The sequence below is a fragment of the Cibotium barometz genome, chromosome 28 (genome assembly GCF_041138505.1).
Source record: "Cibotium barometz isolate CiBa-2024 chromosome 28, ASM4113850v1, whole genome shotgun sequence".
NCBI lineage: Eukaryota > Viridiplantae > Streptophyta > Polypodiopsida > Cyatheales > Cibotiaceae > Cibotium > Cibotium barometz.
Window position 1 is genome coordinate 15,801,287 of NC_141073.1, and position 27,526 is coordinate 15,828,812.

A 27,526-nucleotide genomic window follows, 5' to 3' on the forward strand; every position below is an offset into this window, starting at 1 on the left:
CCTACAGTCCTTCACCCCTTTGCTTAGCACCTTCTTGGCTTGTCTAGCCCTTTTATGCTTGAGCTCTTGGTGAGAAATGAGATGAACTAATGGGATTGTGGGCTCACCCTTTTATACTACTCCAGTAATAGCAGTCGACCAGTTCTAAACCAGACGGCCAGCCACAAAATGTCCCACGACTGTAAATGCAACATTAAATGCTGAAAAAAATCCCATAAAATGCTACGCATCATTCCCTAGATGGTTGGGCATCATGCGCCTGATTCAAGATGGGCTGGATACTGTTTTGCAAACAGTGTAGGGGCTGGGCAGCCTGTATGGGCTGCCCCATACCTACCCTATAGCCATACAAAGACTGTATCTCCCGAGTGTTTGCCCTTAGCCTTCCCCTAGGGCTGTCCTACAGCCCCTCCATGGCTGGTGGGTTCAGCCAAGGCCTTCCTGGCCCTCATGGGGGTGGTTTCACACTATCCCCATGCCCACACAAAGACCCAGGGTAGCCCTATGGACTGGCCCCTTGTTCTAAAAGCAAACCCTAACTAACTACTCAATGATCTGGCATCTGGTACCATACCAGATACAGAGAATCACTGACATCATTCCAGAGGGAGAGACACAACGCGGACTGGCACTGTTTCATGTGCAGGACAGTGCACACCTGACCTTGGACTCATGTGTAGGACAATGCACACCTGACCTCGGACGACTGAGATGGATCCCTGGCTGACTCGTCCCGGACTGGGCTCACATGGGACCAGTTCACCATCCCAAGTCCTGCACCTTCTGTACAGATATGTCTACGTGGCATCCAAGTGCGGGATGCACGTGAGAAATGTGATCAACCCAACCAGCTGTGTGGTGTTCTCATCCCAATAATAGTGCCATCCTCCTCCATGATAGAACGCATAGTTGTGATGAAGTCCACCTCCTATGGTCCATATCTCCAATGTATGTCATCGATTCGCAACTCTCTCAGGTGGAGGGTTTAGATCTCTAGGGGCTGGGGTGTTTGGCTCTCACAACGAATTGGGATCTCTCTCAAGTGACTCCGAGGGTGCATGAGACCATAGAATCCCAAGCTCCTATTGTCGAGGGCCTACGTAACCCCCCTGTCCATGTGGGACATGAGTGGCACATGTGAGCCACCCATTTTCATTTATGGGACAAGGTGAGTCTCCATCAATCAAGTAGGAATTGAACTGGTTTCATATTAGCCTTGTAAACCTTTGGTGCTATAGCACTATGAAAGTAATTAAAGTACAAACGTATAGTAACTTCTTTTGGCTTGCCATGTGAAAAAAAAAGGTAAAATTATAGATTTATTAGAAATATACTCTTCTCGAAATCGATAGGCTTATTAGAAATTTTAGATTTATAGAAATTCATGCACATTAGAAGGCATTTGACATGTTTACCCATGCCCAACAACTGATATTTTTCATCTATACTAGAACTTCAGATGTCAAGCCTTAACAAAGTAGCATTCAATATTTCAATAATGCTGGTTCTTCAAAATTATTCTCTTTTTAACTATGGCGGCCAAAGATTCCTATCAAAGATAGACTTCAGCATGGCTCAGATTGCCCTTTATCTCCAAGAATTAACAGAAGAATAGCACAGTTGGTTGTGTATAAAATGTGAGTATGAATGTAATTATTTCTATGATCATGTCTAGGAAAGTAGATCTCTCCTCCAAAAAGCATGCACTTACTCTTGGGTGCTGTATAAATGATATGGCATGTGGTCTTCAGTCACAGTATAGCTTTTTGAGCAGATTCTCATGAAGTCGAGATTGTACTCCCTCCATGTCCTATTGCTAATACCTCAGTATGGTAAACTCACAACAGCAAGGACAAAAGGTAAAGGTCCTTAGATTGTGACAAGATGCAATGTGCAATCAATTATACGTGTAAGCCGCTTTAAAAAAACTAAGTGGTGATCGGCATTGAAAAATAGCTGAAAACTCCACCAAAAACAAGTCGATTTTCAAATAATGTGAAATTAAAAGAGCTACTACAAGGGGGGCTGGCCAGATTGAGATAAACCTTCAAAAATTTCAGGAAGAGACCTTGAGCCTCTAGAGAGGTTGATTGACTGCATTCAGCTTCATTGTACGTTGGCGGCAGGCTCCTGCCCATGTGGTTATCTCACCTAATTCACTATGACTTCAGACCCCATAACCTTTTTTGAGAGGGGGGGGATATTCATGTATACTACAAATGAGCTGCGATGCCTACTCTGGTTCGCGTTTCGGTCGTTTGCCCATCAAAATTGATACATCTTCCTTGCAAATAAACTGTGATGGTGCAGACAGGTGATGACGTTATGCCCTCTGCAGGCACCTGAGTTGCATGCATGATGCTCCTACCTAGCAAGGCATATGTATGGAGGGGGATGACTCTTGATACATCTTCCTTGCAAATAACAGTGATGATGCTAATGCCCTCTGCAAGCACCTGAGTTGCATGCATGATGCTTCTACCTAGCAAGGCATTATGAAGGGAGATGACTCTTGATACTCCACATACTGAAATACTTCACTTAAGCTTCAGCACAACATAGTTGTTCTATTCGTGCTTGGGATGATGGATTCTGATTGGAGCCCTTGCTCTCACCACCACCTGCTAATAGCAATCAAACATTAAAGGTATACGAGTCCACGAGATCAAATAACTGAAATCCCTATTGACAGGTAAGGACATTGGGGCACACGCCCACACATGCACAATACATGCCCATGCAGCACACGCCCGTGCACATACACTCTCATGCCCCCACACACACAACAGAAAAGCATTGTAGTAGCGTGATAAATTACCTGTGTCTTTTTGTTTTCCTGTGCTCAAATTCAATATTGCATATCCAAGATTCAAGAAGTTCATATACTCTGTGATTGCAGGAGCTTCAGAGTTGTCATGGACATACGATTGAAGACACTTCACATCAACATGCAGTTGACGACAGATTTGAGCAAATACAGATCCAGTCATAAATGCATCATAGCCAGCCTCGTGTAGTAATCTACTGTCAGTGTCTTGATACCTGCAATGTACCACCTTACCCTTAGCTACAAAAGATTAACCACTCCTGAGATTGTGAACACAGGAGACCTGTCATTAGAGAAAGGAAGCCGACCAACCTCTTGAACCCAGCCATGATGTCTATATGAGCTTTATGAGAAAGCTGATTGGCACTTCGGGCAAATCTTGCAGCCCCGACCTTAACATCCTTTGGTTTGCATATATGAGAGTAAACAGCATTCAACGAAGTATGCCTCCGTGTCCATGATGCTCGGAGGCTTGGCTCACACTTCATCAGATATTTGGTATCTACAATGGATGGGAAGTGAGCTAAAAGAGATGCTGAAAATTCTTCGGTAGAGGAAGGCAGTGGTGAGATAAACTTGCTATGTATGTGGGCTAAATCTGCACCCATTTGAAACCAAAATTAGATGAGAAGTCTTGAGACACCCTATTTACAGAAAAAACCAAAGGATAACGAGTATAAGGAGCATTACCAAGCGCACAATTATGCCCAACAAGAGGCTTTCGTGATGACACGATTGCATCCACGACATGGCGGAAACCAATCGCCTCATTGATCTTAGCCCATTCACATCCCTGTTCCAATTCGTTCTGCATAGACAGTGCAAAGCTCTTGAAGAAGAACCAGAAGAAAGCTTTAATCATAGCTATATGTAATGCCCCGCTACTTCTAGGGCTCCAAAACCACACACCTATAACAAAGCTCATCACAAAAACCTCTCATTACGCCTGAAAAAATACTAGCCACCACTGTTAGAAGTACTCGAGTCTCATGCATCACACCCTGTAGTAGAGGTGACGTTCATGCACTGACCTTTAATATATCCAAGTCATCTTTTGACTTCGTGAAGATGATCCTGATCTCGTGACTTTCACCAGACGCACAATCACTCCTTACAATGGGAACAAGGTCCTTGAAATGTGTGTCAACCACCTGCATAAGATTGTTCACTTAAGCAGTTACGCAACAGCACAAAATCAGGCTATCTTATTTGTGTTGTAAAAGCAGGCAGCCGTTACATGTCCTGTATTTTACAGGATTCAAGGGCTTGAGGCGAGCAATGTGAAGAGGAAATGCCTTGGGCATCCCCCTTAGCATTTCCTCTTCAAAGTTTCGCATCGCCCGCCTCAAGCACCCTTTAGGTTCCCTAATTACGCAGTGGCACTTAAAAGACTCCCATAAATAGTGGACATGTAACAGAAGAAATAAGCCAAGCCCATTAAACATGTAATTCAAGAACTAACCAACCTGTTTTTGTGAAAGTAAACACCAAGTTTGCGAGCATGTGCCAGGGTGACTTGAGGACATGTAGAGGGTAGACATAGGCATGCGCTAGGGTGACTTGAGGACATGTACAGGATAGACATAGGCAGAGAAGGGTAGAAAGACCATGAGACCATAGTGAGCCCTCAATTCTGGGGACAGGGTCACTAAGTGTTCGTAGGTTAGGTTAGGGTTAGCATGGGATAGACTAAGGGCACGCCAATAACAGGTCAAGAGGCACCCGCCTATGAGAATGAACATGCTGAGAATGACTGGCATCAGGCACTGACAAGGTCAAGCAGACTGTAGCACCCAGGTATGTGCACTTGGGGCTGGCAGGAACAACCCCTAATTCAGCTGTAAAGACAGCCTTTCAATCCAGCCCTGTGGGCTAAGGTCCCTTAAAATCAGACAATAAAGGTTGCAAATAAGCCAAGGACACCAGACGGCCTTTCATTCCACCCTGTGGGCTAAGGTCCCTTAAAATCAGACAATAAAGGTTGCAAATAAGCCAAGGAGGCTATATAAGAATATGTTCTAGCTGCAAATAAGCCAAGGAGGCTATATAAGAGTATGTTCTAAAGAATTAAAGTGATTGCTTGTGGATAGAAAATCACCCCTTGTGCAAGACAGACTTGAGGTTATATTAAAGTATGCTTTAAAGAATTGAATTGATTGCTTGTGGATAGGAAATCACCCCTTGTGCAAGACAAACTTGATGGTGATTCTCCAACTGAAGGGTGAAAGATGGACGTTTGCTGAATACACCACTACGTGGGACCATGAAATCTTTGATTTGACATCCTTTCACTGACTTATATGCCGAAATATCTGCCACTATATTTATCGAATCAAGGTTTTCATTGCCAAGAGAGCTCCAATCCACAATGCAGCTTTTTATCTTGTTATGCCACTTCTCCAAGTCAACACGCAGACGCTGAGAAAACACAACATCTGACGTGCTGGTTAAACTTCTACTACATCCACAGCTCTTCACTTTGAAAGGAGTGTGTTCATTGACCAGCCGTAGCCTTGCTTCAGCTTCCTGTGTCTTTGATAAATACGATAAACCTGCAAAGCATGGAAGAATTTTCAATGGTGTGCAAAAAGGGATGGAACGAATGAACACAATTTCTAAAAATAGACTATAATGAGTGATTAAAACACAAGAGAAGCCAAAATATAGCATAAAGCTTACCATCCTGTATGCACAAGTTGAAATCAAATCCATGAGATGCCAAGAACTCCAAAGCAGATGCCTCGCAAGAGAAAGTTGCAGTGGGTAGATCAAGAGAGAGTTCGTTTCGAGGGAACACATAGAAGTTGTACCTTTTGACACCCCAAAAAAAAAACTTTTCAGGAGAATATACATTTTTTTATATTTGCTAATGAGAGAGAGAGAGAGAGAGAGAGAGAGAGAGAGAGAGATTAACTTAAACAAAAAAAAGAAAACAGAAAAATCCAAGATTACGGTAAGAGATTGAAGAAACACTCCACATTTTGGAGCCTTAAACAAAAGAATCCACCTACTTGCTTGGCCTTCCAGTAAAGAAGAGAATGAAAGAGTGCACAGAGCGGAAGCAGAGTGGCACTAGAATGTGCTGAACAGAGAGTGCAAGAGAGAGAGAGATATGGAGCAAACTATGCTGAATATACTGAACCAAAACAGTCCCAAGCAAGAGACAGTGATAGTCTCATAAGTGAGGGAGCAAATAACTACAAGACTCTATGAAAAATGAGAGGCCAGCACCCACTATTTATAGTGGGGAAGAGCTGGCCGACTGGAGCATGGAAACAGGCCGACTGGAGCTGTTGGACATGGCTCCCTAGAAAAATGCCAGAAAGGCTGGGAAAAATCCCAGAAAAATACTAAAAAAGGGGTGGCCAGCCCACAAACAAGGGCCATGCAAAAGGGGACCAAATGGGCACCATACAGAGCAGAAACTGGGGATGAAAGTGCTAACACCCCCTCTCAGCACCAGATGCTGAACAAACTCCGAGAATCCGAAGATGAGGAGCCAAGGAAGCCTGAGAAACCGGCTTGGTGAACAAATCTGCAGCATTCTCCGCGGAAGGACAATACTCCAAACGCAAATCTCCAGCAAGAACCCGTTCACGAACATAGTGATACTGAATCTCAATGTGTTTCGTACGAGCATGAAACACAGGGTTCTTGGCGATGGCGATGCAACTCTGATTGTCACACCAAAGAAGAGTAGATCCGGTAGGAGGACAGCCAAGCTCCTCCAATAATCTCCGCAACCATATCGCCTCACATGCAGCATAGCAAACTGCACGGTACTCCGCCTCGGTAGAAGAAAGCGCCACAGTAGGCTGCTTTTTACTGCTCCAAGAAATGGCTCCAGACCCAAGTGAAAAAACACAACCAGTGGTCGAACGCCGTGTATCTGGATCTCCAGCCCAGTCTGAGTCAGACCATCCAACAAGAGTGCGTCCTTGGCCATAAAAGATGCCAAAATCCAGAGTGCCACGTAAGTACCGAAGAACTCTGAGAGCACACCGCCAATGCTGCTGACGGGGTTTGGATGAGAAGGAACTCAATAAACTGACTGCGAAGCATATGTCCAATCGGGAGTAGGTCAACCATACCAAACAACCGACGAGAACCCGATACTGTCCCTGATCAGTCCCTGGAGAAGCATCAAGTGAAGAAAGCTTCTCACCAATATCCAAAGGAGAAGATACTGGTTTGCACCCAGTCATCTGAAATCTGTCGAGAATCTCCCGAGTGTACTTCTGCTGAGAGAAGAAAATGCCCTTCGAGGTCTGCCAAATCTCAAAGCCAAGAAAATAGTGCAAGAGGCCCAGATCCGTCATCTCAAACTCTGTCTCCAAAGCATCCATAACAGAACGGATCCGCACAGAATAAGAACCTGTAAAGATGAGGTCATCAACATAGACCACAATGATAACAATCAACCCCCTCTCAAGGAGGATATAAAGGTTCGAATCTGCATGAGAGCGGCGCAGGCCGAGCTTCTGAAAGAACTCATCAATCCGCTGGTACCAAGCCCGCGGAGCCTGCTTTAGACCATATAAAGCCTTCTTCAGCCGGTACACATGATCCTGTTTGCCCGGAACAACAAATCCTGGCGGCTGATCAACATAAACCTCCTGTGTAAGCTCTCCATTCAAGAAAGCCGACTTGACGTCCATCTGGAAAACGGGCCATCTATGATGTCCTGCAAGTGCAAGAACGGTGCGAATGGTAGTCATTCGGGCCGTTGGAGCGAAAGTCTCATCGAAGTCGACACCGGGGCGCTGAGCATAACCCTTGGCAACCAACCTCGCCTTGTGCTTGTCCAAGCTGCCATCAGCTCGGAACTTTGATTTGAAAATCCAACGCACACCAATCACCTTACGCTGCAGAGGCCGAGGCACCAAAATCCAAGTGCCATTCCGTTCGATAGCATCCAGCTCTGTCTGCATAGCATGACGCCAAGACTCATGTGAAAGAGCCTCGTCTACAGAAGTGGGATCAGAAGGACCATTAATGATTGTAGACATAAGAGCATAATTAACAAACATGTTGCCCTCATGAATTTGTTTCCCTGTAACTCTGGAAGAACGCCGAAGAGAACCAGGCGGAGGAGCAGAAGGAAGCTCACGTAACCCAGAGTCACGAACTGTCTGATAATACCAACCAGGTACAGATCTGCTCGAACTCGCCGGAGGAGGAGCAGGGTCATCATCATCTGACTGAGAATCCTCAGCTGGAGGTGTGACAGTAACAGCGGGAGCAGGAGGATGAGTAGGAGGAGGAGAAGGAGGTGCAGGAAGAAGAAGCTCACCAAGCTCACCACCCCCCTCTGAAGATGTAGGAGTCTCGTCGAACACCACATCACGGCTCACAATAACTTTACCGGCTTGAGGATCATAAAGACGATATGCCTTGGACACAGTGCTGTATCCGAGAAAAGTCATGCGCTGAGACTTCGAGTCCAACTTGGAGCGGTGCTCCTTAGGCACATGAACATACGCGGTACATCCAAATATCCGGAAATGAACAACAGAGGGCTTCTCACCATGGAAAGCCTCATATGGAGTTTTGTCGGGAAGAGCAGCAGTAGGAGACCTATTCTGAATGTAGACAGCAGTGGAAGCCGCCTCAGCCCAGAAACGTCGAGGTAATGAAGAATGCTCAAGCATAGCACGGGCCATCTCCATAATGGTCCTATTCTTCCTCTCGGCAACTCCATTCTGAGATGGAGTATATGCTGTAGTAAGCTGTCTCCGAATGCCATGTGTCTTGCAATATTGCTTAAACTCCTGGGATGTAAACTCACCCCCTCCATCGGTCCTGAGAGCCTTGACCGAGTGACCGGTCTCTTTTTCCACCTCGGCTTTCCAATCACAGAAGTGATGAAAAGTCTCATCCTTGGTCTTCAGAAAGAAAACCCAAGTATATCTGGTAAAATCATCCACCATCACGAGCATGTACAACGCCTTACTCAAAGACGCGGTACTCATAGGACCACACAAGTCTGCATGAATGAGAGCAAGTGATGTCGAAGATCTGTGTGTCGCCTCCTTCGGAAAGGTGGCTCGGTGCTGCTTCCCCTGCAAACAAGAGGAACAAGGAGAAGACGGAGCCTTGATGGTTGGTAATCCATCAACCAACCCATCCTTCGAAGCTCGCTGCAGAAGCTGATAGCTCAAATGGCCAAACCGAGCATGCCAAAGAGCAGAAGAAGCACCAGAAGAAAGCAGAGCGGTCAGTTTGTAGAGACCACTATCTTGGACTCCCTGAGCCAAGATGCTACCAGTCGCTTTATCACGAATGGTAATCTCATAACGAGAAAAGATCACCTCCGCACCCTGAGCTGTAAGAGCACTCACTGACAAAAGGTTAAAAGCCAAATCTGGAATATACAGAACGTCAGAGAAGTACCTCTTGTCCTCTTCAGAACGGAAGATGGGGATAGTGCCATGACCATGCACTGGCACAGAAGAAGAATCACCCAGAGTGATCTCGCCTGATCTGGCAGTGAAGTCCTCGAACCAATCTCGATGGGGTGTCATATGAGCAGTAGCACCGCTATCAACAATCCAAGACCGTGACTGAGAAGTCACAAGAGCAAGTATACGCCGAGTACCTGCTAAGAGAAGTATTCCATCATCCTTCTTGGGTTGAGACACCGCCGTTGAGGAAGAGTTCTTTGCTGCTTCATCACGCTTCTTCTTGTGACATTGGGGTGACTTGTGGCCCTTCTTGCCGCAATAGTGACATTCAATGTCTTTATTCTTTGAAGATTTGTTGTCTTTATCCTTATCGGAATCCTTGGAGTTCTTGTCAGAACCCCCTTTACCTTTCTTTTGTTGAGACTTCCCTTTATCTCGTGCTGCCAAAGCTCCATCAGGGCCACCGGAGGTGCCAGTCCGCTCCTCAAAGCGAGACTCTATCTGCATAATGGAGGGGAGAACATCCTCCCAAGTAACTGGAACAGGACGAGGAGAAGAAACCAGAGACTGAAAGTATGCATCAAACCTCTCTGGAAGTTTGGAGAGCAGCCGAATAGCCATATCCTCTGTGGAGATGTCCTTGCCACAAACAGCAAGCTCGTCCCGGAGATCTTTCATCTTCGAGATGAAAGCAGATAAAGATGGAAACGCAGAAACTGATAAGTTCATAAGTTGCTTTTCCAATGCCAAAATCCGACCCGGAGACTTAATCTCATAGAGATCTGCAAAAGCCTTCCAAACTTCATGTGCAGCATCAGCTGTACGCACATGAGAGAGAACAGCATCCTGACAGTTCAACATCAGAAAGGAAAAAAACACGTCGATCATTCGACTGCCAAATATCAATATGTGCCTGAGTCACACCACCGGAAGCAAGGGTGGGAGGGGTGGCATTGGCTGGTGTAACAAGCCAATCCCAGAGATCCACGCCACGCAAGGCCGATTTCACCTTCACCTTCCATAGGGTGTAGTTGGAACCATCCAACTTGGCAGACTCTGCAAACATATGAAGAGAAGTGGGAGCAGCCATCACAAGAGCTTGGGCTCAATCTCAAGAAATGCACAATCTCTGAAAAAAAGTGTCCTCCACAGGTACCAAGTGTGCCACCAAAGCCTGCAACACCACAAGCCCCCTCTGCAAAGGGAAAGAACCACTGGAGAGGAAAAACGCAGCAATGAAGAAGTGCTGTCCTGTAGAAAACAGGCCGCCTGCAGTCCAATCTCCAAGTGGGCAATGAAACACTGATCTCCAAGAGCCAGACGGCTGAATCGGTGAAGCCAATCTGAAGAGGAACCGACCAGCAGAGTGCTGTCCAGAAAACGCAGCAGCAAAAAGCTATGGATCTGGAAGAAAACGCAGAGGAGAAGTGCTGAAAACAGGGCTGAACTGGGGCAGCAGAAAGGTTGCTAACCTAGAGCGATGATACCATGAAAGAGTGCACAGAGCGGAAGCAGAGTGGCACTAGAATGTGCTGAACAGAGAGTGCAAGAGAGAGAGAGATATGGAGCAAACTATGCTGAATATACTGAACCAAAACAGTCCCAAGCAAGAGACAGTGATAGTCTCATAAGTGAGGGAGCAAATAACTACAAGACTCTATGAAAAATGAGAGGCCAGCACCCACTATTTATAGTGGGGAAGAGCTGGCCGACTGGAGCATGGAAACAGGCCGACTGGAGCTGTTGGACATGGCTCCCTAGAAAAATGCCAGAAAGGCTGGGAAAAATCCCAGAAAAATACTAAAAAAGGGGTGGCCAGCCCACAAACAAGGGCCATGCAAAAGGGGACCAAATGGGCACCATACAGAGCAGAAACTGGGGATGAAAGTGCTAACAGAGAATACAAACGGATGGATGTGGCTTTCTACTACACTAGTGCACCCAAAGTTTATGTGAACTTGTTAAGTCCCTAGATCTCCTAAACACTAGACAAATATGACTACTTCCAAGTTAGGGGTCATGCAGGCTCGCTCACCACCCAAATGTAGGTCTACATCAACAAACCCCCGAGCACAAGGGCTAAGGCTCAAAGTGGACTGTGTCCCACGCCTAGGCACAAGCCTCTGTCATCCTACGGCAATCAATAGGCTCACCCCATTTATATAGGCACTATTGACCTATAAATAGCTATAGCTTATGGGTAACTTTAATTTACACCCTAGCCCAAGCAATCAGCCTGCTACGCTAATCTTCACAGTCCCCCAACCCAAGATTAGGTTGACTAACCTTGCGGTTAGCATCAGGTATGTAACATACTCCCCCCCTCAAACATTTCGATTCTTGGAAATGAATGGGGGAAAGTCTAATTGGACAACTCACTCCAATGTCACATTTACACGTCTAACACAACTATCTCTGTTGAACAAAAGACAAAATCACAACCAATCAAGGTCATGAGGAACACAAGCAACTCCTCAATCCAATTCGTAGGAATCGGACAACCTGAAATCCCGAGGACAATTGTCGTGGTTAGTCACATCAATCAGCATCAGGATTGGACAATTCATCGTACTACCTTGGGGATTCAGAAAATACTTCTAGTGTCAAACAATCGTAGAACTAAGCACTCTTATCATGGATAACCTCGGATAATGCACATCTCAAAACCAAGTTCAAACGAGAACACCATGTTGGAATATATATCATCTACAGAGGGTCTACATACACCTTTTCATGCTTGTACTGGTCATTTTATGAGACCCTGCATTTGCATATTTTAGTAGATATTATTTGGGACTTTTCTACCATTTTTAGGCATTTTATAGCATTTTTATGCTACAGGACAACTGGCCGACCAGCTCTCACGAGGGATATATAAGGGTGCTTACCCTTCCCCTCAGTTTTTATCTCATTCTTGCATATCTGCTAGAGGTCATTGGCTGTAGCAACAGTCTTGTAACATGCGGAAGCTTCGGGGGAGATCGGTAACTTCAATGCTCAGAAATCAGCACACTTTTCGCGAAAATTAATGCACAAAACTGAATGAAGATGTGCAGAAAATAGAGAGAGAGAGAGAGAGAGGGAGAGAGGAGAGGACACAGTATTGGGTCCCGAATACCCTCTGTAGGGCCCCCACCACGAATGGTGTATTTGCTTTATTAGAATGATGTAAATCTGAAAAGAAAATACAGGAAAACTTGACCTTTCTTGGCTGAGATAACTCTGCCCTTGACCTACAGTCCTTCACCCCTTTGCGTTAGCAAGTCCTTGGCTGTCCTGGCCCTTGATTGCCTTAGCTCTTGGTGAATTATGAGATAACACAAATGGTTTATAGCTCTCCTATTTATACTACTTCTAATAAGCAATCGGCCAGCATTATATCTAGGCAGCCAGCTATATTTTGTCCCACGACTGGATATTCAGCATTAAATGCTGAATTAATTCAAGTAAAATCTGCGCTTTTCTTCCCTTGAGGGCTGGACACTAGGCGCCTGAAAACAGAGGACTGGGCACTGTTTCGCATGCAATTTGGGGGCTGGGCAGCCTGTATGGGCTGCCCCATACTTGCCCTACAGCCATCAGAATACTTGACGTGCAGTCGGCTGCCCCTGGCATGCCTCTAGAGCTGTCCAACAGCCCCTCCATGGCTGGTGGGTTGAGCCAGGGCCTTCTTGGCCCTCATGGGGGTGGTTTCACACTATCCCCATGCCCACACAAAGATCGGGGTAGACCTATGGGCTGACCCCTTTTTCTAAAAGTAAACCCTAACTATCTACACAATGATCTGGCATCCAGTACCATACCAGATACACAGAATCACTGTCATCATTCCAGAGGGAGACTCACAGCGCGGACTGGCACTATTTCATGTGCAGGACAGTGCACACATGACCTTGGACTCCTGTGCAGGACAATGCACACCTGACCTCGGACGACTGGGATGGATCCCTAGCTGACTCGTCCCGGACTGGGCTCACATGGGACCAGTTTACCATCCCATGTCCTGCACCTTCTGTACAGATATGTCTACGTGGCATCCAAGTGCTGGATGCACGTGACAAGTCTCTTATGCTTGTAAGCACCTACGGGCTTCCCTCTTTCTCATTTTCAGCAATAATCAACTGTTTCCAACCTTCTATAGTTTGTGCTTTGGGCCTACAACCTGTGATGCTCTTTCTTGTAAGACATCATCCCCTACTTGCTAGCTTCCTATTTTAGCCTCTAGGGCTGACCATGTTAGTCTGAGGGGCTGGTCACCCCTCACATATATTTTCCCATATTTTTACCCATTTTATGGAGTCCTGGGTATTTTCCCAGTCGTGTAGGTATTTTAGCTCCAGTCGGCTGCCTTCATGTAGAGGTATATATAGCCGGCATGCCTCCCTCATATTTCACTGCTTAGCATTGCTTGTCTAGATTGTCTAGCTGCAGTCCCTCACTTACGAGGTTCTCCCCTCTTGCTCGGGACATGTATTCCTTTTGGTGATGATATTGAGAGCAGGTTCTCACCTATGTTTCCTCTTCATCTTTCTCTCTCACTCTCTCTCCTGTGTTTCCACTTTCCCTTCTTCCGCTGCACATTCTATCATGGTATCAGAGCGCCGGCGATTTTCAGCGTTGGACGCTCCCTCCTCTACCACTTCAGTTCTGCGTTTTTCTGCCCATGTGCAGATCTGCGTTTTTTCTCCAGTTGAAGCTTGCGTTTCAGATTTTCAAGGGCTGGATCATCACCACTTCAGTGGGCTACAGTTCCTCTCTTCAGGGTGTCAGTTTGCAGCTTCTAGGCAGCCTGACAGGGGCATTTTTCTGGACAGCATACCTGCCCTTCTTGGTGGCACCTTCCAGGGGTTCTCAGGTGTTTTTTTTCAGGACTGGACAGCAACATAGCTGTCCCAAACAGGCTGCGTTTTTGGCCTGTTTGAGCTTGCTTTCCCAGCCCTGATCTTGGAGCTCTTTGGGCTCCCTTTTGCCTTGACCTTCTGGTTATCTTGTGCCATCCCTCCCCCCCACCCTGATTGTTCTCTGCAGCAGTTCTTGATCTGAGGCTTCAGCGTTTCCATATTCAGCCTATTCTACAGCCCCTTATACCTCTACGTTTTCAGATTTGCAGCCATGGTTGCTGCGTTTTTCTGAACCGATCTTGTTGGTAGCTCTACCTTCACCTGGGCTTCATCTATTGGACCCGAAGGTACCATCTCTTCAGCACTTTTCATCATAGGAGGAGTGGACACTAAGTGACCTGAATTTTCAGGTTTGTAGCCCTTGTTTGGCTGCGTTTTCTTCTCCAGTGGATACAGATCACTTGCAAAGGGGGTTTCTTGTTTGGATTGTGGCTTTGGACTCTGCAGGCAGTTTGGTACTTGAGGAAGATTCTGAATTTCAGATTTCAGTCAGCTTTTTGCTGATTTTGGAGCATCTATATCTGTGTTTTGTTCCTGGCCTACACGGTTTCCCGGTTTCTACATGTTCCTTGCCTTCTGTTGGCAATGGAGTGCTATTTTTTTTGCTGGATAGCAGTGTTTTGGCTGCGTTTTGCTTCCCACACGAGTTTTCTACACTCAGAGGGGGCCTTTCTCCAGCTACTTCACTTGAGGATCTGCTGCTTTGTTTCTGTGGAGACTTTCTTTTGTGACAGGAGTTAACAGTTTCTGGAGGAGAGCAGTGATCTTTTCAGAGATCCTGAGCAGAGTTTATTTTGTCCGAGCTTGTGTTCTTTGCAGTATTTGCAGAACAAGGAGGGTGTTTTGCCCTTTGCGGTGTGATCCTTTCACATGGATCCTTTATTTGTTGCTGATTCTTGGGATCTTGTTCTTCCTCTGGAACAATCTTCTGCTATCTGTGATGCTTTTGAGGACTTTGTTATCACTGCACATAGTCACATGAAAACGCGTTTCTGAAGTGAGAAACCCCGAAACGCAAGAAACGTTTCGAAACATTTCAGGAACTCCTAATTTTTTTGGTTTCTCAAAAAAAAAAGTTTCTCAAAATGTTAAAAGTTCCTATTGTTTGGAACTTTAGCAATGCAAAATTATATAGAAAAAAAAACCGAAACCTTGGCGTTTCTTAGCCGAAGGCCGAAACGTTTTGCCCCGAAACCCCAAAAACCCCGAAACGTCAAAAACCCCGAGACGTTTCTGGTGACTATGTCACTGCAATTTATATTCCTGCTTTCCTTCCTCATTGTGAGGAGTCCTCCTCTGCCTCTCTTTGTGATGCTTCTGAGGATGCCCCTCCCCCTGCCAGTTCTGCTGGCTTGTTGTTTTGGAGGATGGTTTTTTGGACCCAGTGGGATGCTTTGGATCTGTGGTTGCTAACCGTGCCTGCGGCACAGTGGTACTTCCAGAGTTTTTTGGATTTGGATCAGAATCAGGTTGGGCTTATATCAATCCGACAATATCTTTTTTTAGAGGGAGATGTGGAGTCCTTTCATCTTGCGATGCCCACCTCAGTGGCGTGTACTTATGTACAGCATTGGGCAACTCATGTTATAGAGTTTGGGCAGATGGACCCCATCTTTTCTACAGAGTCTTTACATCTTGCGATGCCGACCTTTTCAGAGGATGCTTTTGTACAACATTTGGCTACTCTTTGTACAGAGTTGGAGCAGATTGACTCTATTTCTTTTGAGGGTTCCAGTGAGGAGCAATTTGCTTCTCCCAGGATTGATTATATATAGGATCTGATCTTGGTTGGTTTTGAGGTTTTTCATACCTTCTCCAGGCTAGATACACGACATTCGACTTCGGGGAGTGTTCTTACACTTGGGTTTGGAACCATTATTTGGAGCAGCACGTCGCAGCCTATATGGTTGTTTTCTTCCAGAGGAGCGGTGTACCTGGCAGCTTGTTCTATTGCTTTTGTAGCTGAGTTACTGAGGAGATTGCTTGTGGAGCTTTCTTGGTACCTGTTTCTGCAGTCTTTCATCTTTGATCGAGGATGACGTCTCTGGCTTCTTGGAGTTTGCTCAGCATCCGGTACTGAGAGGGAGTGTTAGACATCATCCCTTACTTGCTGGCTTCCTATTTGGTGTCCTATTTTAGTCTGAGAGGCTGACCATGTTAGTCTGAGGGGCTGGTCACCCCTCACATAGATTTTCCCATATTTTTTCCCATTTTATGGAGTCTTGGGTATTTTCCCAGTCGTGTAGGTATTTTAGCTCCAGTCGGCTGCCTTCATGTAGAGGTATATATAGCCGGCATGCCTCCCTCATATTTCACTGCTTAGCATTGCTTGTCTAGCTGCAGTCCCTCACTTATGAGGTTCTCCCCTCTTGCTCGGGACATGTATTCCTTTTGGTGATGATATTGAGAGCAGGTTCTCACCTGTGTTTCCTCTCCATCTTTCTCTCTCACTCTCTCTCCCGTGTTTCCACTTTCCCTTCTTCCGTTGCACATTCTATCATTTCTTTCATGGTATCAGAGCCAAACGCTGATCTACAAGTAAGGAATTGTTGCGTTTTTCTGATTGGAGCAGGGGCTTCATCATTGTTGTATTTTTTTCTGCATTTGTACTGTTGGACTGCTGCGTTTTTGCTGTTGGAGGCTGAAGCTCTCTTCTAGGTGCTGAGGACAGGGTTCCTGAGAGATTTGCTTTCTCTATTTGTCTTTTCCCACCCTCCCTCTTGTCAGAGGACATGCCTTTAGGAGATTTCTCTACTGTTGCTCCTTCTCCCATTGATACTCCAGCTCCTTCATTGCCTGGATCCCCTACTCCCGCTCCCCAGGTGGTTCCTCTTCCCAATCTTTCTTCTTTGAGTTTCTCTCATCCAGGTCTTGCTCCCACCCCTACCCGTATACCATCCTACAATCCTCCCCTAGTCAGTGACTCTATGAAGCTTACAACCAACTATCATACATGGTCTTTCTACACTCAATTATTGCTAGGTGGATGACCATCTCCACACCTCACTTGGTGGACCCTGCTTTGAGAAGCATATTGGATGCTCGGGCTTGTCTTATCATCATCCATTGCATGACTCCATCTACACAAGGCCCAGGCACAATTTGTCTCTACCCAGAGTAATGCTCATCAGATGTGGACGGAGAAACACAAGAGGTATGGGAGAGTTTCGACAGTGAAGATTGCCAAATTGGAGTCAGATCTGGAGAAGCTTACAATCAATGAGTCAGATAACTTGATTGAGAAGATTGGAGAGTTCACCCATATCAAGCTGCAGCTTGAGGAGTATGGGAGCACCATCAACAATCCCATCCATAAACTTCTTGGTATATTGCCTGCTTCCTTAGATTCTTTTAAAGATAATATTTATTTCCGTGATCCTCCCCCCCTTTTGAGGAAGTCGTGAGTTATCTCCACAACAAGTGCATGCTTCACAGAAAAGGCAAGTTGGAGTCTTCTTTTGTTGCCTCTGACAAGGGCAAAGGCAAAGGCGGAAAAGGGACCTCCAACAACAACAACAACAAAAACAAAGGCAAAGGCAAGGGTAAATAGGATTCAAAGGAGTCCAAGGACAAAAGCAATGAATGTGATTACTGTGGCAAGACGGGTCATACTGAGGTTCGTTGCTTTGCTCGTCATGATGACTCTCGAGCAACCAAAGCCAAGTATAAAGCCCAGGATGCTTCCAAAGCATTTGACAAGGACAACACTAAAGACAAGGGCAAGGACAAAGTTTCAGAGGAGGGATCTACCAAAGTTGCATACATGGCAATCACAGATTCATGTACTTCTTCACAGGATTCACTCCTTGTGATCACAGCGATGACTTCTCCAGAAGAGGTCAATAACACACCTGAAGCGGTGGAATGGGTTGGTGATAGTGGTGCTTCTGCCCACATGACCAATCAAGCCTATATCTTGGAGGGCTAGCAGACTCTCGCTTCTTCAGCTCGTATCGGAAACAACTCTTCACTTCCTATCACCGGTGTTGGTAATGTTTCTTTGGGTTCTTCTGCCACCTTACATGATGTTTTATATGTACCACGGATTTCCAAAAATCTGTTTTCAGTGTACAAAGCTTCTCAGAAGGGATTTAGTGTGTACTTTGATGATGAGGTCATTGAAGTGATTGACAAGAAGACTCTCTCAGTTGTTGCCAATGGAGTCCATGATGGGGGTCTCTACAAGATCACCAACTTTTCTTCCCACAACTCACATGTTCATCAGCTTTTGTTCCCCTTGATGGCTTTGGTTTTTGAGGCAGATACTTCTGTATGGCATTCACGCTTCCATAGTAGTTAGGGGGTTGTTGAAACGGGTTTCCTAAAAGTTTCAAACGGGTTTCGTAAAATCAGCCCAAAGTTTCCTACAAGTTTTCTACCTATAGGTTTTTGCATGTACAAAATTTCAAATATATAATGTATAAAATATGTCAAAATAACACTAAATGCATAGAATACATGGAAACATTAATTTGAAGCCTAGAGTCTATAGTCTTTGAATCACAAATAACAAAAACCATATAATCATCCATCATCAATGTCAAACCATACATGACACTACATAGATTAAAACTTATAAGTTTTAAGTGCTGATTCTGGGGTTCTTTAGATTGGTCAGTTCCTCACAAAATCATGGGATAAAGATATTCATATAGAACTCATTATTGAATAACAATTCATTCAGAACATCTCATTCATACCTTTAACACAATAATGGTCCATTAGACCGAAATTTCCATCTGAACAGTCCTCCATGAGGATTTCAATTATACAGATTTTTTTTTTTTTGTCATCCCTTAACTTGATCCACTGGGTCAAGTGTTAACAGTAGCAATTTGTCAACACAATCCACAAATCTCATAGTGATTTGTTGAAGTCATTATCGTCATTCCAGTTATGAACATCATCATAGGGACATTCATCCTCATTGTGGTTTTGTTCAGCTTATTACATTTCAACCAAAATTCAGGAATCATCATTTTTCAATCAGAATCCAAATCAATTCATCAGTTCTCAACCAGAATTTTAAAATCATATCAACCGCATTCGAATTCATCATCTGGATAGCATTTTTGCTTATAATTTCAAGATCTTAGATTTACTCGTATATACTGCCAGTAAAGAGCTGCAGTTATACTCTCGGTATATACGGATAGTCACGGTCCTTGGAATTATAAGGTAAATACCATCATGTCTAGGCCTCAAGCAAGTCAGGGATTCCATATAATTGCGGTACTTCCATCTGAAGATCCAATTCATCATACATGAATCATGATGAATCAATAGTCATGGCCCAATGCCCATAAACAATACATAATAATCATGATAAGCCACATGGCTCATGGACAATGGCTCAGGCTCTCAACTCTCAGCCTAGCTAGTAGCTAGTCTTGCAAGTCCTCAATCTCCTCGTCCTCATCATCGTCAGACTCAGACTCACTGTGAGAATCTGAATCGGATGTGGAGGAAGGCTTAGCTGCTGCACTCGCCTCACTTGCTGCACTAGAACTAGCACCTATTGCTGTAGATGAATGTGCAAAACTAACACGTGCAGGTGGTGTGATCTCCTCATATAGCATGGCATAAATGTCACGCTCCTCTTGAGGAATCTCTGGGACTTCTTTCACTTTCTCAATGTCGATTTTATCAACATTGACTTGGCGAGGCTCAATGGGATTGCCTACCTGCTCAATTAGGCGGAGGTTGCAATGACAAGATACCAACCGCTCTAATTGAACAGTGGACAACTGATTCCTCTTCTTTGTATGGAAGAGGGCCCAAGTGCTCCAATTCCTCTCGCAAGGACCCGAGCTACAATCCTATGATAGGACTCGAATGGCAAGGGATTTCTGTCATAATTCATGCAACAAAAGAAGTTGAAGCCCTTGTTGGTAAGAACTTGTAAGTACATGTATTCCTTTGGACGATGATATTGCAAGCACCTAGGTTCTCACCTGTGTTTCCTCTCCATTTCTCTCTCTCACTCTCTCCTGTGTTTCCACTTTCCCTTCTTCCGCTGCACATTCTATCATGGTATCAGAGCGCCAGTGATCTTCAGTGTTGGATGCTCCCTCCTCTCCCTCCTGCGTTTTTGCATTTTCGCGTTTTCAGCAAGGTGGACAAATCTTGCGTTTATTTCTCAGAGTTGAAGTTACTGCTGGTCACCTGCCTCTTCCAAGCATCTTCTCCATTGCAGCTACTGGTCATCCTTTACAAGTTTTGATCCCTGAGATTCACCTCTTTTTTGCTCTGTTTTCAGGGCAGCAGCACCTAGAGTGCTGCGTTTTTCTACTAGTGGTTGTCTACAGCAGTTTCGCAGCAAGTCTTCAGTATTCAACAGCATCTACCCCCCTTGTAGTGCCCGCCTATTCTGTACAGGACAGCAGCAGCCTACATGCTACGTTTTTTCTCCTACAGGTTTTTTGATGCTGATTTGCTGATTTGAGGCTTGGGTGTACCTATTTCTTTTGCGTTTCTAGATTCAGCCCTGTTCTACAACCCCTTTTATTTCTTCTGCATTTCCAGATTCAGCCCTGTTCTACAACCCCTTTTACCTCTGCGTTTTCAGCCCTTGTTGCTGCGTTTTTTTCTGAACAGATCTTGCTGGTAGCTCTACCTTCATCTAGGCTTCATCTGTTGGACCCGAAGGTACCTTCTCTTCAGCATTTTTCCTCATAGGAGGTGTGGACACTAGTTGACCTGAATTTTCAGGTTTGTAGCCCTTGTTTGGCTGCGTTTTCTTCTCCAGTGGACACAGATCACTTGCAGAGGGTGTTTTGTTCGGATTGTGGCTTTGGAAGCAATTTGGTACTTGAGGATACTGAATATCTTATTTCAGTCAACGTTTTGCTGCTTTTGGAGCATCTCTACCTGTGTTCTGTTCTTGGCCTACACAATTTCCTAGTTTCTTCATGTTCCTTGCCTTTTGTTGGCGGTGGAGTGCTGTTTTTTGCTGGACCGCAGTGTTTGGCTGTGTTTTGCTTCCCAAAGGAGTTATCTAGACTCAGAGGGGGCCCTTCTCCAGCTACTTCACTTGAGGATCAGTTTCGGGAGCTGTTTTGTTTCTGTGGAGACTTTCTTTTGAGACAGGAGTTTATAGATTTTGGAGGAAAGCAGTGATCTTTTCTGAACAGAGTTTATTTTGTCTGAGCCTGTGTTCTTTGCAGTGTTTGCAGAACAAGGAGGGTGTTTTGCCTGTGAGGTGTGATCCTTTCACATGGATCACTTATTTGTTGTTGATTCTTGGGATTTGATTCTACTTATGGAACAATCTCCTGCTCTCAGTGATGCTCTTGAGGACTTTGTTACCACTGCAGTTTATATTCCTACTTCCCTTCCTCATTGTGAGGAGTCTACCTCTGCCTCTCTTTGTGATGCTTCTGAGGATGCCCCTCCCCCTGCCAGTTCAGCAAGTTTGTTGTTTTGGAGGATGGAATTTTGGACCCGATGGGATGCTTTGGATCCGTGGTTGCTAATCGTGCCTGGGGCACAGTGGTACTTCCAGAGTTTTTTGGATTTGGATCAGAATCCGGTTGGGCTTGTACCAGTCTGACGACATCTTTTTTCAAAGGGGGATGTGGAGTTCTTTCATCTTGCGATGCCCACCTCAGTGTACTTATGTACAGCATTGGGCAACTCATGGTACGGAGTTTGAACAGATGGACCCCATCTTTTCTACAGAGTCTTTACATCTTGCGATGCCGATCTTTTCAGAGGATGCTTTTGTACAGCATTTGGCTACTCTTGGTACAAAGTTGGAGCAGATTGACTCTATTTCTTTTGAGGGTTCCAATGAGGAGCAGCTTGCTTCTCCCAGGATTGATTATACACAGGATCTGATCTTGGTTGGTTATGAGGTTTTTCATACCTTCTCCAAGCTGGATACACAACATTCGACTTTGGGGAGTGTTCTTACACTTGGGTTTGGAACCATTATTTGGAGCAGCACGTCGCAGCCTACATGGTTGTTTTCTTCCATAGAAGCAGTGTACCTAGAAGCTTGTTCTATTGCTTTTGTAGCTGAGTTGCTCAGGAGATTGCTTGTGGAGCTTTCTTGGTACCTGTTTCTGCAGTCTTTCATCTTTGATCGAGGTGTCCTATTTTAGCCTCTAGGGCTGACCATGTTAGCTAGAGGGGGCTGGTCACCCCTCACATATGTTTTCCCATATTATTCCCTATTTTATGGTGCCTTGGATATTCATCCTAGTCGTGGACATTTACCCAGTCGTGTGGAAGCTAGGTGGCTGCCTTCATATGGGCATTATATATAGCAGCTAGCTTGCCTCCCTCATTCTTCACTGCTTGCTTAGCATTGTTTGCTGCAGTCCCTCACATACGAGGTTTTCTCCCCTCTTGCTCAGGACATGTATTCCTTTGGATGATGATATTGAGAGCAGGTTCTCACTTGTGTTTCCTCTCCATCTCTCTCTCTCACTCTCTCGTGTTTCCACTTTCCCTTCTTCCACTGCACATTCTATCACATCCATCCTCAAGCTCCTCATTATTGTATTGCTCCTCATTTCTCCAAAGAGGATGCAATATGTGAGCAACTGCATGGATTGGTCTATGAATCCAATCCCATCGTGTGTTCCACACGGCTCAGATGTCCTGAACCCAAAAAAGCAGCCATGAAATGTATCCAGTATAATGTCATAAACCTGATATTATACAAGATTGAAGAATCAAAGAGACTAAGAGTGCATGCATAATGCAACATACCTCTCTAATGATAAGACAGTGCAGCGGTTCAAAGCTTCACCAATTCTATCCATCAACTCGTACAGGAGTCCCAGAGTGCTGCCCTCCATGTCCGTGATGCCAAGGACACCATAAATAGGCTGAATGGCCTTTATGAGAGCTTCAACCTCTTGTCACCAAGCGTCTCTCATGACAACACGTACAAATGCAACGGCCTTGGGACTATCACGATCATGCCAAGCCATCCACTCCCTGGAAACCACTATGCGTAGGAGTCCATGGCGGACTCTCACCAACCTCTCAACCACAATGAATGTGTATGCAAATCTAGTGGTAGAAGGTTTGAGAAGCTCTAAGTCATTGTGTGCCCGATGCATAGCAAGCACCTTTGGCCTCTTTGTCACAAACTTTACCATCATGAGAGAGGTCTCAAAGATGTCTGACACCCAACCTATCTTTGCCACATCCTCCATGAGGAGGTCCAAGCTATGAGCAGCACATGGAGTCCAAAGAATGGCAGGAAACTCCTCCTCAAGCATCCTTCCCATGGAGACACAGTTTGAGCCATTATCAATGATCACCTGCCCTATATTATGTGGCCCAATCTCAATGACAGCCTCTCGAATGTGTCGCCAAATGTACTCACCTGTCACCACTGTGCTTGCCATGGATACATCTATGGCACGAAAGAACATTGTGCCCTTGCATGATGAGACGAGGATGTTATAAACATTCCTCTTTCTAACATCCGACCATCTATCACAGAAGAGTGCATCCATATTTTTTCCATGTTTTCTTGAGAGGCTCTACCTCCATCTCCACAGCTTGTCTCTCCCTTCTGAGCTCCCGTGTGCGCAAGGCCGCATAAGAGGGCCCCTCCCACTCGCATCCTATGCGGCTGATTGCCCTCCCACTCACATCCTATGCGAGCTGATTGCCCTCATGGCCTTTTTCCATCGTGCGGTGCACACAATATTGAAAGACAAAGCACATTGTATGAAGAGCTTTGTCAGCTCTCGCGTGGCCTCTTACTTTGCCTGCATCTGTAGACTGGCTTTGATGCCCCCGCTTTGCAAGGCCTTTGCAATGGGGATGGGAGTCCTTTGAGCCCGTGGTGCAAAGCTACCTTCTGAAACCTTTTGTTTCTTGGATACACTTGTACTACCTGTAGCTGACACATCCACATCTTCCGCCTCATCTTCATTCCTCTCCTTTTCTGTTGGTAACTTCATTTGGCCTAATAATTTGGCTCTCTTCCACTCTTGTAATGATGCCTTGATAGCATCCGGCACGAGTGGACAAGAGCTAACTCCCTTCTGCCGCTAAACTTGTGAAATAGGCCTTCACCCGGTCTATGCTGCCACCGGACTGCAAACCACAATACTTGCACTACCATTTGGAAGCACCTCCACCCTTGTAGGAGGCCGATTCGATTACATGGGTCCACATATCATCTCTTGTGCGAGGCATTTTGTTGAAGGAGTGTGCCTGCAGAGAAACCCCCAATTTTCAAACCACTTCAATTGACAAAAATCAGCCATGTAATGGCCGCTTAAGACCCTTGGGCAGAATCTAAGGCAAATGTTGGAGGCTTAATGGGGTCTCTGTGAAGAAAATCCCCATTTTGCAGCATCTCCATCTTGCCCCAAATTGGCTAAAATTAGCAAGCAGGTTTGATTTTTAAAAAAAAAACACACCTGGCGTAGACACGTGACCCGAGGGAGGAAACGTACAGGTTTGGGGCACGCCGGACAGCGCAGTCTTCAATGTTGACGATGAGGGGAAAGCGGCGCATGGAAACCAGAGAACAAATTATAGAAAGAGTCGCCTGATGTTGCTGTGAGATTTTCGGGGGGAAAAAATGCTATAAAACTTGTGTGAAAAAAACGCGTTTCCTACAAGGAAACGTTTCCACGGTTCTTTCCTTGTAGGAAACGCGTTTCCTAACTACTATGCACGCTTCGATCGCTGCCTTACAGAAGTTCCATTCTTAGCAGGTTGTCAGCGGACTACCTCAACTCAGGTCTCTTTCACACATATGCTCATCCTACATAATAGGCAAGCATCATGGAGATGCATTTCCAGAGGAGGCCACTCATCGAGCAACCCAAAGACTAGAGCTCATACATGCAAATCTTGCTGGACCCATGGAGGTTGAGTCTCTTGGAGGGGCTCGATATTTTCTTCTTCTTGTGGATGATTTCACTCACAATGTCTGGGTATGTTTTCTGGCTTGCAAGTCAAATGCTTTTGCCAATTTCAGGACTTGGATCGCAATCGTGGAAGATCAATCTAGGGGTACACTCTCTTTTCTGTGGATTGATAATGGTGGCGAGTTTATACCGTTTGATAACTTCCTTGCGTCAAAGGGCATTCACCGACAGAACTCTGTTCCTTACACTCAGCTGAATGGAGTTGTGGAACGGAAGAACCGGACCGTAAAAGAGATGGCTCGTTCTTTGTTGCATCATGCAGGTCTCCCTCCTACTTTCTGGGGTGAAGCTGTGGCTATCTCAGTTTATCTCATTAACCACTCTCTCACAAAAGCGGTTGAGGGGACGACTCCGGAGGAGGCTTTTACAAGACACATGCCTTCTGTTTCTCATCTACGTGTTTTCGGTTGTGTTGCTTATGTGCATGTCCCAGATTAGAAGAGGACCACACTCGCACCGAAGTCAAAGAAGACGATCTTCAGAGGCTATAGTCTGATATCCAAAGGGTACCGCTTCTGGGATCCGGAGATTGATGACATCATCATTTCCCGAGATGCTCGGTTTGATGAGAGCTTATTTGGTATCGACTCCTTTCCACTTGATGCATCTATAGATTTTTTGGATGATCCATTCCCGGCAGATGTTACTGAGCTTATACCTCTTCCACATCTCCTCCTCCTGCTGCAACTTCGGTGCCAACTACTACTTTATAGCCACCAGTTCCTGTTGCACCACCTGCAGCAACTCCCAGTCCCTCTACGAGTCATGCTTTGACTCCCAGATTACCCCCACCAGTGCTTACTTCATCACCTCTCCCAACAGCATCAAATGAGTCCTCTATTGCAACTGGATCTTCTTCTTCTTCACGCTTTGAGAGGAAGGCTAGCCTACCTCAGTGGGTTCAGCAACTCTAGAGAGATTCTGGTCTCACTGATGCACGGCTCCATAACCAGATCTCTACCACCACCCCTGGACCTCGCCGTTCATCTCGGGCTTCCACATCTCATCACACAGTGAATTATGCTCTCATGAGTTCTCTCCAGGAGATTGTAGAGCCTGAGAGCCCAGAGGAGGCTCTTTCACAGCCGCAGTGGCAGCAAGCCATGGAAGCAGAGGTGTCCTCTATTGAGAGGAATCACACTTGGTCTTTGGTGCCACGGCCTTTACATCGTCGTGTGATTGGTGTGAAATGGATTTTCAGAGTCAAGTTTCATGCAAATGGTACTTTGGATAAGTACAAAGCCCGCCTTGTTGCTCGAGGATATGCTCAGAAGGCAGATGAAGACTTTGATGAGACATTTGCTCCTACAGCCAAGTATACCACCATTAGGATTGTTTTGGCTCTGGCTACACACTTCAGATGGCCCGTGTTCCAGATGGATGTCAAATCCGCTTTTCTGAATGAAGATTTAGAGGAGGAAGTTTATGTTGAACAGCCTCCTGGTTTTGTGATTCGTAGACAAGACACCCATGTGTATCTTCTGCAAAAGGCTCTTTATGGTCTCAAACAGGTACCCCGTGCTTGGTATCAGAAGATTGATGCCTTCTTGTTATCTCTTGGCTTTGAGAGGGCATACGCTGACAGCAATCTCTATGTGCTTCTTTCTGATGGGGATATTTGTGTCATTGTTTTGTATGTTGATGACCTTATCCTTTTTGGCTCAGATACTGAGTTGGTCACACAGGTTCAATCCAAGCTTTCGGAGGCATTTGAGATGACTTATCTTGGCCTTCTTCATTATTTTCTTGGGCTGGAGGTTTGGCAGAAAGATGACTCTATCTTCATTTCTCAACAGAAGTATGTGAAGAAGTTGCTTTCACTTTATGGGTTGTCAGATTGTACACCTCTCTTGTCCCATGGATCAAAATGCCAAGTTATCCAAGGAGGATGATACACCCTTGGTGGATTCCACAGAGTACCGGCAGATTGTTGGCTCATTGCTTTACCTTGGAAACACCTGTCCAGATATCTCCTATGCTATGAGTGTTCTCAGCCAGTTCTCATCAGCCACTCGAAGGTCTCATTGGCAGGCAGCCTTGAGAGTTCTTCGATATCTTCGAGGTACTTCAAATTATGGCATCACCTATTCCAGTGGTGCTGATTTGGTTGGTTTCACAAATTCTAATTGGGCAGGCTGCATTGATACTCGGAGGTCTACATCTGGATATTGCTTCATGCTTGGTACTAGATTGGTTTCTTGGAAGTCTCAAAAGCAAAGGACTATTTCCGCTTCTTCCACTGAGGCTGAGTACAAATCCTACCTTCTCTCCTCCACTAAGGCACTTTGGATTCATCAGATTCTGCAGCATTTGTGCTGTGCCGACACTTGCCCAGTTACCATCTTCTCGGATTCTCAAAGTGCTATTGTTCTAGCTCAAAATCCTGTGATACGAGGATGATCCAAGCATATTGAGGTGCATTATCATTTTGTACGTGACTCGATCGAGTTGGGACTTCTTCGGCTAGCCTACTGTTCTACCAAG

The 27,526-nt window shown here is 45.4% G+C and overlaps 1 protein-coding gene across 2 annotated transcripts in view; it reads right to left on the minus strand.

Moving 5' to 3' along the window:
• Positions 1-1,964: 1,964 nt before the first annotated feature.
• The window catches only part of LOC147622582 (poly(A)-specific ribonuclease PARN-like), a 36,146-nt gene continuing 10,584 nt past the window's right edge, over positions 1,965-27,526 (minus strand). Inside the window, exons 2-8 of one of the 2 annotated variants that reach the window (XM_086822107.1) lie at positions 5,507-5,637; positions 5,006-5,379; positions 3,859-3,978; positions 3,518-3,635; positions 3,140-3,425; positions 2,819-3,042; positions 1,965-2,621 (exon numbers count right to left, since the gene is read on the minus strand). In XM_086822107.1, the coding sequence (XP_086678233.1) occupies positions 2,542-2,621; positions 2,819-3,042; positions 3,140-3,425; positions 3,518-3,635; positions 3,859-3,978; positions 5,006-5,379; positions 5,507-5,637 (1,333 nt within the window). In that variant the 3' untranslated portion in view covers positions 1,965-2,541. Of the gene's footprint in view, positions 2,622-2,818; positions 3,043-3,139; positions 3,426-3,517; positions 3,657-3,858; positions 3,979-5,005; positions 5,380-5,506; positions 5,638-27,526 lie in introns of both variants that reach the window. The other variant, XM_086822106.1, reaches the window with a different exon arrangement.